General features: G+C 39.0%; 1 protein-coding gene and 1 long non-coding RNA gene across 3 annotated transcripts in view; one reads left to right on the forward strand and one right to left on the reverse strand.

Annotated features, from left to right (window-relative positions):
* Nucleotides 1–15742, forward strand: part of MRPL3 (mitochondrial ribosomal protein L3) — a 53260-nt gene that overhangs the window by 11951 nt on the left and 25567 nt on the right. For both annotated transcript variants that reach the window (XM_045503639.1, XM_045503640.1), the window contains exons 5-6: nucleotides 7151–7250; nucleotides 9568–9628. In XM_045503639.1, the coding sequence (XP_045359595.1) occupies nucleotides 7151–7250; nucleotides 9568–9628 (161 nt within the window). The remainder of the gene's footprint in view (nucleotides 1–7150; nucleotides 7251–9567; nucleotides 9629–15742) is intronic.
* LOC123611569 overlaps nucleotides 12126–15742 on the reverse strand; it is an 82223-nt gene continuing 78606 nt past the window's right edge. Inside the window, exon 4 of the long non-coding RNA XR_006718735.1 lies at nucleotides 12126–12233. This is a non-coding gene — a long non-coding RNA (uncharacterized LOC123611569). The remainder of the gene's footprint in view (nucleotides 12234–15742) is intronic.

Below are 15742 nucleotides of genomic sequence, written 5' to 3' on the forward strand. Positions count from 1 at the left end.
AAAATACTACCTACCTAAGAGATTTGTTACCAAGATTAATGAGATTTTTCATATGTATCTTCTACAAAGACACATGGAAGAGGGTATGTGTGCTTGGGAAGAGAGGTGTGGTGTGGGAGATCTTAGTGTGTGAGCGTGGGGGAAGGTAGTTAAGGTGCAAAGGTACACCTGTCTGGGTAGAGTGCTGAAGGGTTCAGACTTTATCCTGTAGACTCCCAAGCACTTTCTAAATTCTTTAAAAAAAAAAAAATTTTTTTTAATGTTTATTTTTGAGACAGAGCATGAGTGAGGGAGGGGCAGAGAGACAGGGAGACACAGAATCCGAAGCAGGCTCCAGGCTCTGAACTGTCACCACAGAGCCCCATGCGGGGCTCGAACTCGTCAACTGCGAGATCATGACCTGGGCCGAAGTTGGATGCTCAACCAACTGAGCCACCCAGGCACCCCAAGAGCTTTCTGAATTCTTTAACTGTGGCAGTAATGTGGTCAAGTCGTTATCCTGGTTAACTAGATAAGAAGAATCTGGATGCGAGGAGGACATTTAGGAAGTTGTTTTAAGCTCTGGGAAGAGTGGACAAAAGGCTTTGAGCCAAGGCAGTTGCATTGGGCTTGGAGGAGACAGGGATTTAAAGAAGACTGGGTGAGTATATGGTGAGGGGATGCAGGCAGAGAGTGGTTCCTAAGTGAGCACCTGGTTCATTGCTAATGCTGTAACCTGAAATAGCAACAAGGAAAGAGGAAGTTTTGGAGGAAAGAAGTGTGTGTGGCGTTTATAGAAAATTCAGGTGGGGTTGTCCTGTAAATAGTGGGATATACATGGGGCGCCTGGGTGGCTCAGTCGGTTGAGCGTCCGACTTCGGCTCAGGTCACGATCTCGCGGTCCGCGAGTTCGAGCCCCGCATCAGGCTCTGGGCTGATGACTCGGAGCCTGGAGCCTGCTTCTGATTCTGTGTTTCCCTCTCTCTCTGCCCCTTCCCCGTTCATGCTGTGTCTCTCTCCGTCTCAAAAATAAATAAACGTTTAAAAAAAAAAAATTAAAAAAATAAATAAATAAATAGTGGGATATACTGATCAGTGAATTCAGTTATATGGTTAAAACCATATAGAATCATCAGAGTCCTATAGTTTGGTAGGACTAGAGTCCATTTAGGCCTGTCTCATAAGTGTTAGAGAAGTTAGTTACTTTTGCATATTATACTAGTATAGCCTATTTATATTTTTAGTTCTGCTAAAAATTCTGCTATTCACTCTTGACAATTTATTGGCTAATAATTTTAGGATTTAAAATAATTTCACAGTAATGAAAAGCACAGTGAGGTATTTATGGAAACTTTTTTTAGATGTCAGATTTTTTTCAAATGTTTGAATATTTTAAATGTATATATGCTAGTCTTCACGTGAATAATTGTTTGATACATGTTTCCTCATTGATTGTGCTTCTGTGTTTTTGTTATGTCTAGCACCATCATCTTTATTTTCATTACCAATTTTGTAAATTCATGACTTTATTGCCTTGATACTTGTAAATCAAACATAAAATTGGGATAATCCACTCTGCTCCAACAGATCTGTGAACATTACTTCCCAGAACTGTGAGCCAGTGGAAAAAAAAGTGGATGTGGGGTCAGAAGAGCTGAGTTCTAATTCTCACTTCTACCATTAGCTCCCTTCACTCTACTTTCTTGAACATCTGTTTTCTTATACATAAAAACAGGGAATTGGACTTGATGGCTGCTAATCCTCTTTTGGTTCTAAAAGTCTCACATTAACTCTCAAATATTTTAGTTCTCAAGGAAAAACAAAAGTTCCCCTCAAAAATGTATTTGGCAACTCATTTTATTCTATTTTACTTAATGAAGAAAGTGTCTTATAGATAAGATTTTATTAGCATAATACTAATTAAAATATTTCAGAAATGGTAGTACTACATTTTCATACTTGAGACTGTGGTCTACACATTTTAAGCTTTATTCTCTTTCGTGAGTATACCGCACAGCAAGGTGATTTGGATGCTCTATTGTGGGATTTCCACCCACTTACCTTGCACAGATTTTTTTATTTACTCTCTGGTATAGGAAGTGCTACAGAGACCTTTCATGCTCTTCAAGATATAAATTTTCTAGGTCCAGAGAACATGTATTAAATACTAAGAAAATCTTTGTCTTTGACCTTTTTTTTAGAGTGAGGTGTGAAAATGAAGTTTTAGAATTCTTTATAAGTAAAGAATTTTGGTTCAGAAAGGAAAAAGATTTTCAAACCTAAAAGTAAGCAGACGTCCTTTTGCGTATTGTATCCCTCAGAGAAACTGCAAGTACGTTGGTTATAGAAGGTTTTAAAAACAAATACACCGATGAATATAAAATCTCAACTAGTTAAGCATTCTAAAATGATTGATTGAATCAGTTTTTTTTTTAATTTTTTTTTTTTTCAACGTTTATTTATTTTTGGGACAGAGAGAGACAGAGCATGAATGGGGGAGGGGCAGAGAGAGAGGGAGACACAGAATCGGAAACAGGCTCCAGGCTCTGAGCCATCAGCCCAGAGCCCGACGCGGGGCTCGAACCCACGGACCGCGAGATGGTGACCTGGCTGAAGTCGGACGCTTAACCGACTGCGCCACCCAGGCGCCCCTGAATCAGTTTTATTTATAATAGGGCTAGAACTATTTTGGGTTTTGTTTTGTTTTTTTTAACTCTGTAAAGACTTTTTTAGGCCTCCCAGAAATTAGACTGTTTTGCTTTTGCTGTTTTTGTAGTTTATTGTAAATAAAAACATAGTGTTTTTGAATAAGGACGTTAAGTGGCCTTAAAAGTTGATCGAATCAATTCATCTTAGGAGCAGAGAAGCATTTTCATTGTGAGAGGGATAATTGCAAAGAACTTTGAAGAGGGAGACAAAAAATGCAGCTTCATAGATGGGATTATCCGAGTGTGACATTGCTGTCAGTCTTTTAAATTGCCTTTTGAAATCATTTATTTGGAAGTCAAAAAAAAAAAAAAAAAAGCCTTGTGTTACACCACTGCTGCTTTCGGATCCACTTGAGCATTTGGTGTTTTTCACAAACAATACCTAATTAGTTTTATGATATTTTGATTTTTAAAAGAAAATATTAAAGTATTCAATTTTACTGAAATTAAAAGATAATCAAGAAGTATGTTATATATTATCTTTTATGTCTCAGTCTGTAGTTACTTAGGGCAAGATGTTTATCTTTATTTTGTGTTGCTGAAAAGTAAAAGACTTTTCTTAGAAGCTCCCTCGCATACTTAGAAGCTATTAATAAAATGCTTTTTAAATCATCAGGTAGAATATGTGAATGTCAAATAAATTTGAAATCTATTCTAAAATGTAATAAATCTAAATCTGAACATCAGTAAAATAATTGCAAGGAGCCACATTTTTATTCTTTTTTTTTTTTTTTTTTTTAACGTTTACTTTTGAGGCAGAGAGAGACAGAGCATGAACGGGGGGAGGGTCAGAGAAAGAGGGAGACACAGAATCAGAAGCAGGCTCCAGGTTCTGAGCTGTCAGCACAGAGCCCGACCCGGGGCTCGAACTCACAGACCGCGAGATCACGACCTGAGCCGAAGTCAGATGCTTAACTGACTGAGCCACCCAGGTGCCCCAAGGAGCCACATTTTTAAATGAGAACTTATGTGTTTGCTTTTGTTGCGAATGAAGTGTGTATGGTTGATGAAAAGTAGGGGACTTAATAAGTGTGTTGTTGAATATGAGTGTTGGATTTGAGCATGTGGGAGGTGAAACTATAGAGAATGACTGGGATGAACTTATGTCATCATTCTTTTGGAGGAAAGGAGGAAAGGATAGCTTCTTGAGGGAACACTGAAGTACAGAACAATCTTTTGTAGGCATCCAAAGCAGGGCTTCTCAGCATCTGTTGCATGGTTCCACTAGAGGGCTCCAGGGTTTGTGGGCTGACCCAAAAATTAACATTCTATACTTACGGGCCAGTGCCACCCAATTTCATGTCTATCAAAGGCAACCTTCTCAGTGTTACAGGGTGGCCCTAACAGTCCACATTTTAAACTGAAATCAAGGAACTGCAGTTTGCTGCATATTCACATATTCTACAATTAAGTCTGGCTGTGCAGATACTCCATTGGATTGGGTGTGCAGTGATGCTTGATTATCCGTTCATCATCAGCATCCTCTTGAGTCGGCTAGGGTTTTTCAGTTGCTGCTGTGCTTGCTTTTTTAATTACAAAATTACTCTTGGTTTGGTTTCATAATATAGTTTCCTGAAGATTTGCTCATCCTCAGAATAAGCTGTAATGTTTATTTTAGGCCTGCAATTTTTTAAATAACTAGACTCGAAGATAGCATTGTAAACACAGTAATATTGTGTGCCAAGAACTGATGCAGCAGCAAGCGTGGAAAGGCGGGGTGGCTTGGGAAGACAAACCAGGACTTCACGTCTAGACGGATGTCTGTCCTCCATCTCTTGTGTCTTCACCATTCACTTAGCTCACTTCTGCAGTGTCTGACTTGCCACTGTGCTTAGCTCTAAAGTTACAGATACAGGTGAATAAAACAGCTCGCCACCCATATGCTCCAGCAGACAGGCAAACATTCACTGGTAAATGTAAGGTAACATGAATAATAATTGAGATGTATGCAAGGTCTAGAGATAACAGACAAGGAAGTAGTCTGCTCTGGCAAGGCGGCCCAGGCAGGAATCTAGACAGGAAATATCACTGGAGCTGGGACTAGACATATATTGAACAGATTTTTAACATGCTTTGGAGGTACAGAGGTGGAGAAGAATTACAGGCCAAGGGACTGGCGTAAGCAGACATAGGTGAGCATACATAGAGTACTATGGCTTGTTGGGCTGCAGGTGTTTTTTTTGTGATGAGAGAGGAAGTTGAAGGGGAGAGAGCATCAGGAAGATAGATACACCTATGTTGGTTATAGTCGCATGAAAGAGGTACTCTTCACACCAGAAAATGTAAAGTGGTACAACTCTTTTGGTAAGTCTTCCAGCAATCTATATCGAGAGTCTTAATTAAAAAAAAGACCCAGGACATCATTTTAAGGAAATGAGGTGTCCATGAAGTTTTCCATTCAAAGATATTTTTTATTCAAGGATATTTACAGTAGCAGAAAAAAGGGCAAGGGTGAAGGGAAAAACAGGCAGCAGGACCTACCAGGAGCTGGGGATGTAGCAGCAACTAAAGTTTCTGTTCTCAAAGCTTACATTTTGGTGGGCTTGGGTGTGAAACAGGGAGGCTGTAGCATAGAAGATAAACAATAAAAAATGGCTGTAGAAGTGCTTCTAAGACTAATAAAGTAGGTTGAGAGGATTGCGAGTGACAGAAAGTGGTGGTATTTTAGACAGAATAATCAGGAAAGGTAAGTTAATCTTTGGATAGAGGCCTGAATAAATTGAGGGAGCAAGGCCTGGAAAAAATCTGGCAGGAAAGCATTTCAGGCAGGGGGGACAGTATGTGCAAAGTACCTGAGGCCATTGTTTAATGTGTTCTTGGACTGGTTAGGAGGAATGCATTGTACCTGAAGCAGGGTGGCCAGGAGGAGAGTAGTAGATGAGGACAGAATGTACAGAACCTTGTAAACCGTGTTAAGGATTTAGGATTGATTCTGCATGAGATGGAAACCATTGTGGAGACATGAGTTAGCTTGAGTTTTAAAAGGGTCATGCCAGCCTGTGACTAGAGAACAGAGCGTGGAGCCAGGAGTGTGGATGTTTGGAGACCGACTAGGAGGCTATGGAAATAATCCAGGAAAAAGATGGTGGATTGGGGTGCGGGTGAGGAGTAGTTGATGTGGGCTGTATTTTTTTCTCTTTTGTTAGAGAGAGAGCGTGAGCAGGGGTGGGGCAGAGGGAGAGAGAGAATCCCAGGCAGTCTCCACACTGTGATGGTGAGGACCCTGTCATAGGGCTTAATCCCAGGACCTGTGAGATCATGACCTGAGCTGAAGTCAAGAGTCAGACCCTTAACCGACTCAGCCACCCAGGCACACGTGGACTTTATTTTTAGAGTCTACGGGAACTGCTGATCAGTGGGACGTGGGACGTGAGAAAGAAAAGAGTCAAAGGTAATCACAAGATTTTGGGTCCAAACAACAGAAGTATGGAGTTGCCCTTTGTTGAGATTTGGAAGATCAGAGGAAAGCAGGCTTCTGGGGGGAAGTTGAGTTCAATTTTAGACATGTCAGATTTGAGTTGCTGTATGACATCGAAGTGAGATAGTGAGTTGTCATTTGGATGAATGAATTTGCAGTTCAGAATAGAATTTGCAATTGAAGTTAAAAATGTGGGGTTTTTAGCGTGTGAAAGAACAGAGAGTGACAGCCTCAAGGAGAAAGTGGTCACCTGTGCCGAGCATTGCTGATAGAGCCAATAAGATGAGTATTGACTGGTGTGTTTGACCACATGGAGATGGTTGGTGACCTTGACAAGCGCTTTGCATTGAGTATTAGGGGCTGCAAGTATCTAATTAAAGTGGGTTTGAGAGAATGGGAAGATAGAACGTAGATTCAGCAAAAGTCTTTCAAGGAGATTGTAAGGGGGAATGGAAAGATTAGCTAAAGGAGGCTGTGTGGTCAAGAGAAAGTTTTGGGTTTTTTGTTTTTTGTGTTTTAAAGTTTTTGTTTTTTTAATTAATTTATTTTGAGAGAGTACGCATGCACACACAAGGAGGGGCGGGGGGGGGTGGGGGAGAGAGAGAATCCCAGGCAGGCTTCATGCTGTCAGCACAGTGCCTGACGTAGGGCTCGATCCCGTGGACTGTGAGATCATGACCGGAGCCAAAATCAAGAGTCGGACGCTTAACCCACCGAGCCACCCAGGTGCCTTAGGATTAGGTTTCTTGATACTTACAGTCTCCAGTCAGAATTCACATATGATGACAACTCTTTCTTTTCCTACAGAAGAAAAGTCTTTCACCATTTAGTGTATATGAGCTCCACCATGCACATGGTGGATCCTTGGTGTAATGGGTTATAGATAAAAATCCCACCTCCCCAAATAAGAGGAATGTGGTGCTCTTTGTTCATTAGGGGAACAGTGTGCTCTTAATGATTTGTTGATAACTTGGTTTAGATCTCTGTGTATTGAACTCCACCTTTAGTATTAATGAGTTACTTATGTGTACTGCTTTTCCTCTAGAAATCTCCATCTCTATTGGAATTTTACCAAGAACTTGGATTGCCGCCAAAACAGAAAGTTAAAATCTTCCGTGTAACAGATAATGCTGTGATTAAACCAGGTAATCTGAGGTTGGGGAGAGGAGGGAGGCAAAAATACCCAGATACGTGGTTTGTTTAATGTTAGTCCTTTTGGTAAAGTTGAATCCACAATACAAAGCCCCAAACATTTATTTTTAAGATTTTTTTTTTTTTAATTTTTTTTTTTCAACGTTTATTTATTTTTGGGACAGAGAGAGACAGAGCATGAACGGGGGAGGGGCAGAGAGAGAGGGAGCCGCAGAATCGGAAACAGTCTCCAGGCTCTGAGCCATCAGCCCAGAGCCTGACGCGGGGCTCGAACTCACGGACCGCGAGATCGTGACCTGGCTGAAGTCGGACGCTTAACCGACTGCGCCACCCAGGCGCCCCAACATTTATTTTTAAATAAAAAATGGCATCTAATTTAATCACTGGGGACAAACAAGCCATTTTCTTTTTTGACTAGAAAGAACTGTAGAGAACTCTTTGTTTTCCATTAAAGAGGGAGGGGCGCTTTTGTTTTTAACTTGTACAGAGAGTTTTACATTTGGAAGAGTCACTCCAAATAAATACACTAACTTTTATTTATTTTTATGTTTTATTTTTTTAAATACACAAACTTTTAAAATGTGAAGTTCACTCGGTGTAGGGTGGCATTTTAGTAAGTCAGGAACAGCTAGACCCCCGTTGAGATAGAAGAATTTGAGAAAATATGAAACAGTAGAGTGACTGACCATAGCACCTCGATCCTTACTTAAAAATTCCAAAGTATTTTACTTTACAAAATGTCAAAAAGTACAGTTTGGCAATGTGTTTATGTCGGTTTATGTAGTTAACAACATTTTGACATCTTTGAACTTCAGAAAAGCTCCCTCATGTCTTGAACTTGAGTTCTAACAATTAGACAGTCAGAGGGTGTCTTGAGATTTAATACTTTAATATCTGAACTGAATTTCATGAAGTAAAATACAATTTCAATAGGCCTTATTAATTGGAATGACAGAGGATCAGCCTTGATATAAGCTAGAATTAAAAGTGTTTTTTGAAGTGCAAGTTTTATAGTTTAAAGCTAAAGTGAATGGAATTAAGGGAACAAATGTAAAAATTAAGTCCATATTAACTTCTGTTGTAGCTCAAACCATTTAAAATTGTTTTTGTGGTGAAAAGTGTTCATGTATCAACAGTTCAAGTCATTCAACCTCCTAGAAATTTAGTCAGTTTTAATCTCCCCTATTTTTTCTTAGTTCAATGTTTTTCTCTGCCCATACAAATCTAGGTTAAGTCCTTCATTAAAGGATACTACCCCTCTGATATCCCACAGAATCTTACTCCCTGTTTTAAATGAGCCAAAAATAGCATTCAATTATATTCCCTATTACATTGATTATGGCTTTTTTTTGTTTTGTTTTTAAGAAAAATGTCTCTTATTTGATGATGTTAATGTTGATTCTTCACCTATATAATAAATTCTTGAGGTCAGGAACCATGTCTTATACTTCTGTATTTCTAACTGTACATATGGTAAATGTGTAGTATTTGCAGATTATCAAATTAAATAGTTCTCATAGTGTTAACTTTAAATTGATGCAAACAAAATGTTGTGAAGGACTTTCACTTACAAAATTCCTTTAAATTTTTCTGGTGTATTTTAAGTAAGACTCCATTTACATACAACTAGATTTGGAAATGTTAGTATATAAAACTAGGGGTATCAATAATAGCAATTTTTCAGTATTCTAAATGATCCAGGCATGCTAGAATAACTATATTTTATTGATACAGTGACCATTCTACCAAAAATAGATACGTACGGGCTATACATGGATATCACACATCCAGTGTACAATGAAGCTGGGTTCAAACACTTAAGTTCCTACTTTTGGATAACTTATCTCTAATGGTTAAAGATTTGATCCAGCCAGAACATTTTTTTGAGTCATTCTTTTATTTTTATTTTCGTTATATGAAATAGGAAAAATATCTTGTCAGTATATTGTTATTTACCAAAGCAACAAAAAATCATCAAACCCGTGTATTTACCAGCAAGAACACAGTGTCTGTCATGTGAATTACCCATTTCAACCAGTACCACGTTGGCCTCTGTGAAGGCACAAGCCCATCCGCCAGCCATGATCTGTTGGCCCGACATCCTGGGACACATTGTTCTTCAGCCCATGGACAGTCGATTAAAACATGTTTGATGAACAATTTTAATTATTGATGTTTCTAATAATTATAATTGCAGAAGAAAATCTTCTACTTTTTTGGAAACCTGATAGGCTTTCTAGATGTAGTTTATGTTCAGTGACGTTGTTCTGGGCCGACATTTCATATATTGCTTGTTTTCTTTTCATAAAGGCACTCCTCTTTATGCTGCTCACTTTCGCCCTGGACAGTATGTGGATGTCACAGCCAAAACGTAGGTCCGCTTAACAGGTTCTTTTCCTTTTGTTCTTCTCATATTAAAAAATTACAGAGCAAGTGAAAGTATAGCCTTTCAAGTCAATGAGTAAAGATTAAGTAACCATTATTCTCATTCGTAATTCTATAATGTTACTGATTGTACTGGATTTTAAATTGCACTGAATTAGTTGTATGTGAAGAGTTCACATCAACTTACAGGTTTTAAACTGAGACGCATGCTTCTGGAAATGAGACTGAAAGAAAGGTCACATTACTCAGGTTCTTTGTGGGTTGGGCCCGCTTCTATTTTTAAGACCAAAGGCTACCTGCTGTTTGATGGTGAAATATAAATGAACAGTGCTATGCAGTTCTTTTGAGATTGTGTCATCTAGTAATTGGTGGTTCTTTCCAACTCTAGGAGATGGTTAAATTAGAAACATTACAAACATTTTATATGGTTTGTGATGGTTGTTTTGCTTAAGGTTCCCCCAGGGTAACTATAAAACATTTTGTTAACTGTGTTAAAATAAAAGCCTATCAAAAGCTGCAAGAAGTAGCATTACACCTTAGACCTCTAGCAGTGTGGGGTTATCTCTCAGTGCTGGACAAGTGAGACTTCTTCCATAGAAACAGAATATTTTTTTATCCTTAAACAAGGGTTTAATTTGGCAGAAATCAACACTTATTTGTGACACTAACAGAAAAATGCTGACTTTGAGTCATTTTCAGACTGGGCAATGGTATTTCTGGTACTGTAGTTTTTTCATATCTTACTGTCAGATGACTTAAGATAAGTTCGGTACTGGCAGGATGATCTCCAGGAAACATTTAGCTCTTAGAGAAGCAGCAGTTCAAAATTTGGTTAAGGTTACTTCACTATGGAATGAAGTAACTGATCCCCCATCTATGTTTGTGTAGAAATTGTTCAGTATATGTTAGTAGAATCCACCTGACCTAGGCTAAACCAAACTCCAAATATCAGCTCTTGGCTCTTCTTGTTTCTTGTTCTGTCACCACAGATGATAATTTTACTTCTTTTGTGTGCCTTTTTTGTCATTTGAAAAATGGGTCTGGGAACCGTTTGAAAATTAACGGTGGTCCACAGGTGCTCTGGAACAGTCTGACAATCACAGTGACTGAGCCAAAGAGCTTTTAAGCAAGGAAGCCAGATGAGTGCCAGCATCAGTTTCCTTAATGCAGTCAGATGCACTTTATTTCCACTCAGGTAAGAGCCATAGCAAACAGCTCTTACCTTTGATTAGCTATTTAGAAATGGAGTCCGGATAGATGGACAATACAGTGGGTCCTCTTTTTAGAGAGATTATGGACTTCTCCCCCTTTTTTTCCTGCATCCTGATTGTTGCAGACTCATTCCTACTTACTGAGGCCTCTAAAATTACTTGGTAACTTTCTTTGTTCTGTCTTTCCTTGTCAAGAACTCAGAATATTGGAGCTGTAAAACTTTCGTTACCTAGGGAGATGTGTGTGTCGTGAATCAGATGATTTTCCTTTTTAATTTCTGAGTTGATTATTACGTATAATAAAGTACCTCAGAAATTTTGTTAATATACACACAGCTGATAGTGCATAAATTCCGTTACCTAGTTTACCGAATATATGAGCTATTCTGAGAAGTCCTGCAAAGTCAGAGGCCTTTGTTAGCAGGTGCCTTGTGCTGGGATTTGTGACTAGCTTGGACTAAAGCCAGCTTTTCAGATGGCTGTGTTCAGCAAATGCTTTCATTTCATATGCTGCTGTCAAGTTTCATTGACTTCTTAAAAGTTAGTTTTAAAACTTCATCCTTTTTATTACGAGTATAAAATGAAAAGGAAACTGTTTTAATATCATGTACCTAGAAAACTGTAAATCCTTGTGCCAGTCTCAAGACTAGATGGCTGATAAGAGCTGGGGGAACAACTAGCCCTGGGATTTAAAGTAGTTGCCGTTCAACTCTGGAGAAGGGAGGACCTTCATTTGAGAAGATCTCACTGTTGTGTGTGCTGCAGTCCAGGATTCTGTTTGACTTTTCACCAGGTAACTGGCAAGAGTTACCCCACACAAGTGTGCACTTTAGTCTCGTGGGCGTGTCTTTACGTCGTATTACTTCAGATGTGATGAAATAAGACTTTCGCTTTTTGCTGAATATTTCCAGTGACTCTTGTAGCTAGCATGTTATTATGGCCTCAAGATGCTTCTGAGTGTTTGTAAATTAGTGGGACTCTGTCCTTCTCACGAGGAGCCGTTTTGAATTCCTTCCAGGGGCAGCATTGGATCCTCAACTGCATGCAGTCCTGGTGGCTGCTGCCTCTCCCTTTTGCCCTTGACAGATAATGGAGGACACACACACGCATCTGCTCGCTTTTCTTTTTCCTTTTTAAATCCTGTCTCCTTTTCCTGATGCTTCTCAGTTTACGGAGTTGAAGTTCTTTACAGCCAATGAGAATGTTCTTCTCCTTGTTGACTATAAATGAAACCATCATCTTTTGGGAATAGATTACGAGTACTCTCGGTCCCTTACTATGTCTTGCTTACGGCCAGAGATTTGCTTCTTTGTCCTCCATTTCCAGCCCCTGTTTTAAATGTTTTGATATGTCTGGACCCCTTTTTCTTGATTATTAATCCTGTTAGAAAAAAATCGTACAGTGACACAGGTCACACGATGAAGGATACGGATTTACAGGCAGGGGCAGTGGTTGTCACACTTGAGTAGGTTTCAGAATCTGCAGGAGGGCTTGTTAAACACAGATTGCAGGACACCCCACCCTCCAGGCCAACCCCCCCCCCCCCCCAGTTCTTTTTTTGGTAGGTCTGGGGTAGTACCTGAGAATTTGCATTTCTAACAAGCACCTACTGAAGTAGATGCTACTAGTCCAGGGACCACACTTTAAGAAACACTGGACTAGAGAACAGTCAAGGGCTCACCAGTGGAACCACATTCCCTTCCTACTCCTTCACCCAGCTTGGAATCCTAATCCTTTCCTTTTCCTAAGTCTGTATTCAAATTATAACACATAAACATCTGTTTTACAGCAAGCAAATTTAATCAATCCAGTTTTGAGTAACAGGGTCAATAAAAGTAGGCCTATTTATAACTCACATTTTAGTTAACATAAAACTGAAAATTGGTCTCTTTAGTAATTAATGGTCTTCATCATCTTCTTTCCATTAGAAAAAGAAAAATCGGAAATTAATCTCATTGAAAATCTTCATTTTTCTCACATTGTAATATTTATATTTAAGTGTTAAATCTGTACTTATATTTTGAGTATTTCAATTTTTTTTACTTTATACCTTCAATTTTAATTGCTTGACTAAACATAGTTTAGGAATAACTAAGAAAATTTGGGGCGCCCAGGTGGCTTGGGCATCCAATTCTTGATATCAGCTCAGGCATTTATCTCAGGGTTGTGAGTTCAGGCCCCTCATTGGGCTCCCTGCGGGGCATGAAGCCTACTTTACAAAAAAATTAAAATTAAATTAAATTTGAAAAGAGGGCTTAGTTGGTTGGGCACCTGATTTATGCTCAGGTCATGATCCCAGGGTAATGGGATTGAGCCCCACATTGGGCTCTCTGCTGAGCATGGAGTCTGCTTTAAGATTCTCTCTCTCTCTTTTCTCTCCCTTTCTCTCTCTCTCTCCCTCCCTCCCTCCCTCCCCCTCCATCCCCTGCTCCCTCCCGCCCCTCTACCTGCTCACACTGTTGATTGATAGATAGATAAGAAAATTTAAAACAAAATACTACCTAAAATAAGAGAATACAGTGTTAATAGAAACTACTTCAAGGATGAAATCGTCTGCATTTTTTTTAAGTGACCAGTGACCAACAGTAGTAACTTCTTCTTGAAGACTTTCTTAAATTTTTAAATGTTTCTCAGTTAATAATTGCATTGGAAAATCTGCTTGCATTGAAAGATACATTGTATTTATCTGTGCCAAATTTGGGTATGATTCTCTGTATAAATAAGTATTTAGCGTCACTTTGGAATATGAGGTAAATACATACTTTCCAGAGTTCATTTTAATTTTTACTTTTATACCAGAAATCATTTTTCATCCAGAGGGCTTGAGAATCTAAATTTAATTTAAATTAATAGGAAAGGTTTTTACATCTAATATATAAAACCATTCTAGGAGGGGCGCCTCGGTGGCTCAGTCAGTTAAGTGTGTGACTTTGGCTCAGATCATGATTTCACGGTTCGTGAGTTCAAGCCCAGAGTCGGGCTCTGTGCTGACAGCTCAGAGCCTGGAGCCTGCTTCAGATTCTGTGTCTCCCTCTCTCTCTGCCCCTCCCCCGCTCACACTCTGCCTGTCTGGCTCTCTCTCTCTCACAAATAAATAAACATTAAAAATAGTTTTTTAAAACCATTCTAGCAGAATAATTTTTCAGTTTCATTATCCTGTTTACAGCTATGCTGTTAAAAGCCCTGTCTTTGAAATATGACAGTTTTATGTAATTCATTCTAAATAAATATTTAAGACTAGCATGTACAGTGATGTGTTCCTCACGCCCTGCCCTAGCATCTTTTAAAGTTTATATCCCTGTTCTATAATGGCAATTACATTCCAGTGTCACTTCTAATAGATGTTCTCCCTTTCTTTCACTCTCAGCTTTGAGAAGGAAATGGCTATGAATAAACAGTAGGTGAGATGAGAGTGACTGTTGATTCTGTCCTCAACATAGGATGCTTAGCCCATTGTTTTCTGGTGAATCCTAATGGTGCTTGTCATATTTTATAGGGTTTTTTTTTAAAGGAAAGAAATTAGACAAGAATGAAAGAATAAACAAAAAACTGTAAAAATGCACTCTACATTGTAGGGAAAAGCGGTCAGGTCTTGTCTGAAAGGACTGGAAGGACACCCGACGGTGCTGATACCTCTATGATGTGGGCGTGGTGCCCTTTCCTGCTAAGTGTTTTATTAAGCTTTATTATTATTTTTAATGTTTATTTTTGAGTGAGAGAGAGTCAGAGTGTGAGCAGAGGAGGGGCAGAGAGAGGGGAGACACAGAATCCAGAGCAGGCTCCAGGCTCCGAGCTGTCAGCACAGAGCCCGACACGGGGCTTGAACCCACAAACCGTGAGAGATCATGACCTGAGCCGAAGTTGGACGCTTAACTGACTGAGCCACCCAGGCGCACCTTATTAAGCTTTAAATCGTGACAGTGACAAACCTGCAGTAAGCTTTTTTTCTGCTTGTCTGGAACTTACTTGTTCACTTATCTATTTAAATTCTGAAACCCAGAATGAAGTTAGAAAACAGTTCATTCAGCTATTTAAAAGATTTTTTTCTTTCTGTACAAAGGATAATCTAACAATCCTGTTTACAAGTCTGGGCCAATTACAATAACCTGTATATTTTCGGGCATAATCTTAATCCCTTAAACTCATCACTGCTCTTTCAATTCTTACTGCCCTTTGGCCTTGAAATAGAAAAATAGGCATTTACCTTGATAATGTTATCTTTGGTATTAGAAATGAAAGGAGTGGGGGAGATTAGGTGACTGGTCCAGCACCTTTGCCCATTACTGAGATTTGGTTAATTTGGGTTCTTTCATTAAAATACCACATTATATACAGAAATATGGTTGCCCTTCAAAGTCTTAAGGTGATTAAAATGCCAGGTGGATTCTTAAAAGAGCAAAGACTCTTTGGGCTCTATGCCCAGTCCTGCATACTGTCAGAAGGGTGCCTGTATCCTGGCAGAAACCTTCCCAACTAGCCCGTTATTCTTCTTTCTAGCGGATGCTTGCTCTGAACTCTAGGAGGAGAAAACAAGGCATGTGCTGCCTTCAGGATACAATTGCTGTTTAGCCCTGTACATTTTCAATTTTAATTCATTTTTAGTAAGTTACTTTACTATTATTCAAAGCAGTACATTTTTAAGCATAGTAATGAAACAGTTTCAAAATGAGTGATTAAACTATAGAAGAAAATAACCTCTATAAAAACTAATCCCTCTTAAATCGGAGTGAATGTGTGTTTCAAGATAAAGGAGAGTTTGGTGGGTAGTGTTTTGGGGTTGTATTTTGTTGTTTTGTTTCTTTAAAAATTTGTATAGTAGTCATCTATTATCGCCTCACTTTTAAGTATACGAAATAGCATTTTTTACTCAAAATCAGCAAAAGTAAGGC

This window comes from Leopardus geoffroyi, chromosome C2, assembly GCF_018350155.1.
Source record: "Leopardus geoffroyi isolate Oge1 chromosome C2, O.geoffroyi_Oge1_pat1.0, whole genome shotgun sequence".
Lineage (NCBI taxonomy): Eukaryota > Metazoa > Chordata > Mammalia > Carnivora > Felidae > Leopardus > Leopardus geoffroyi.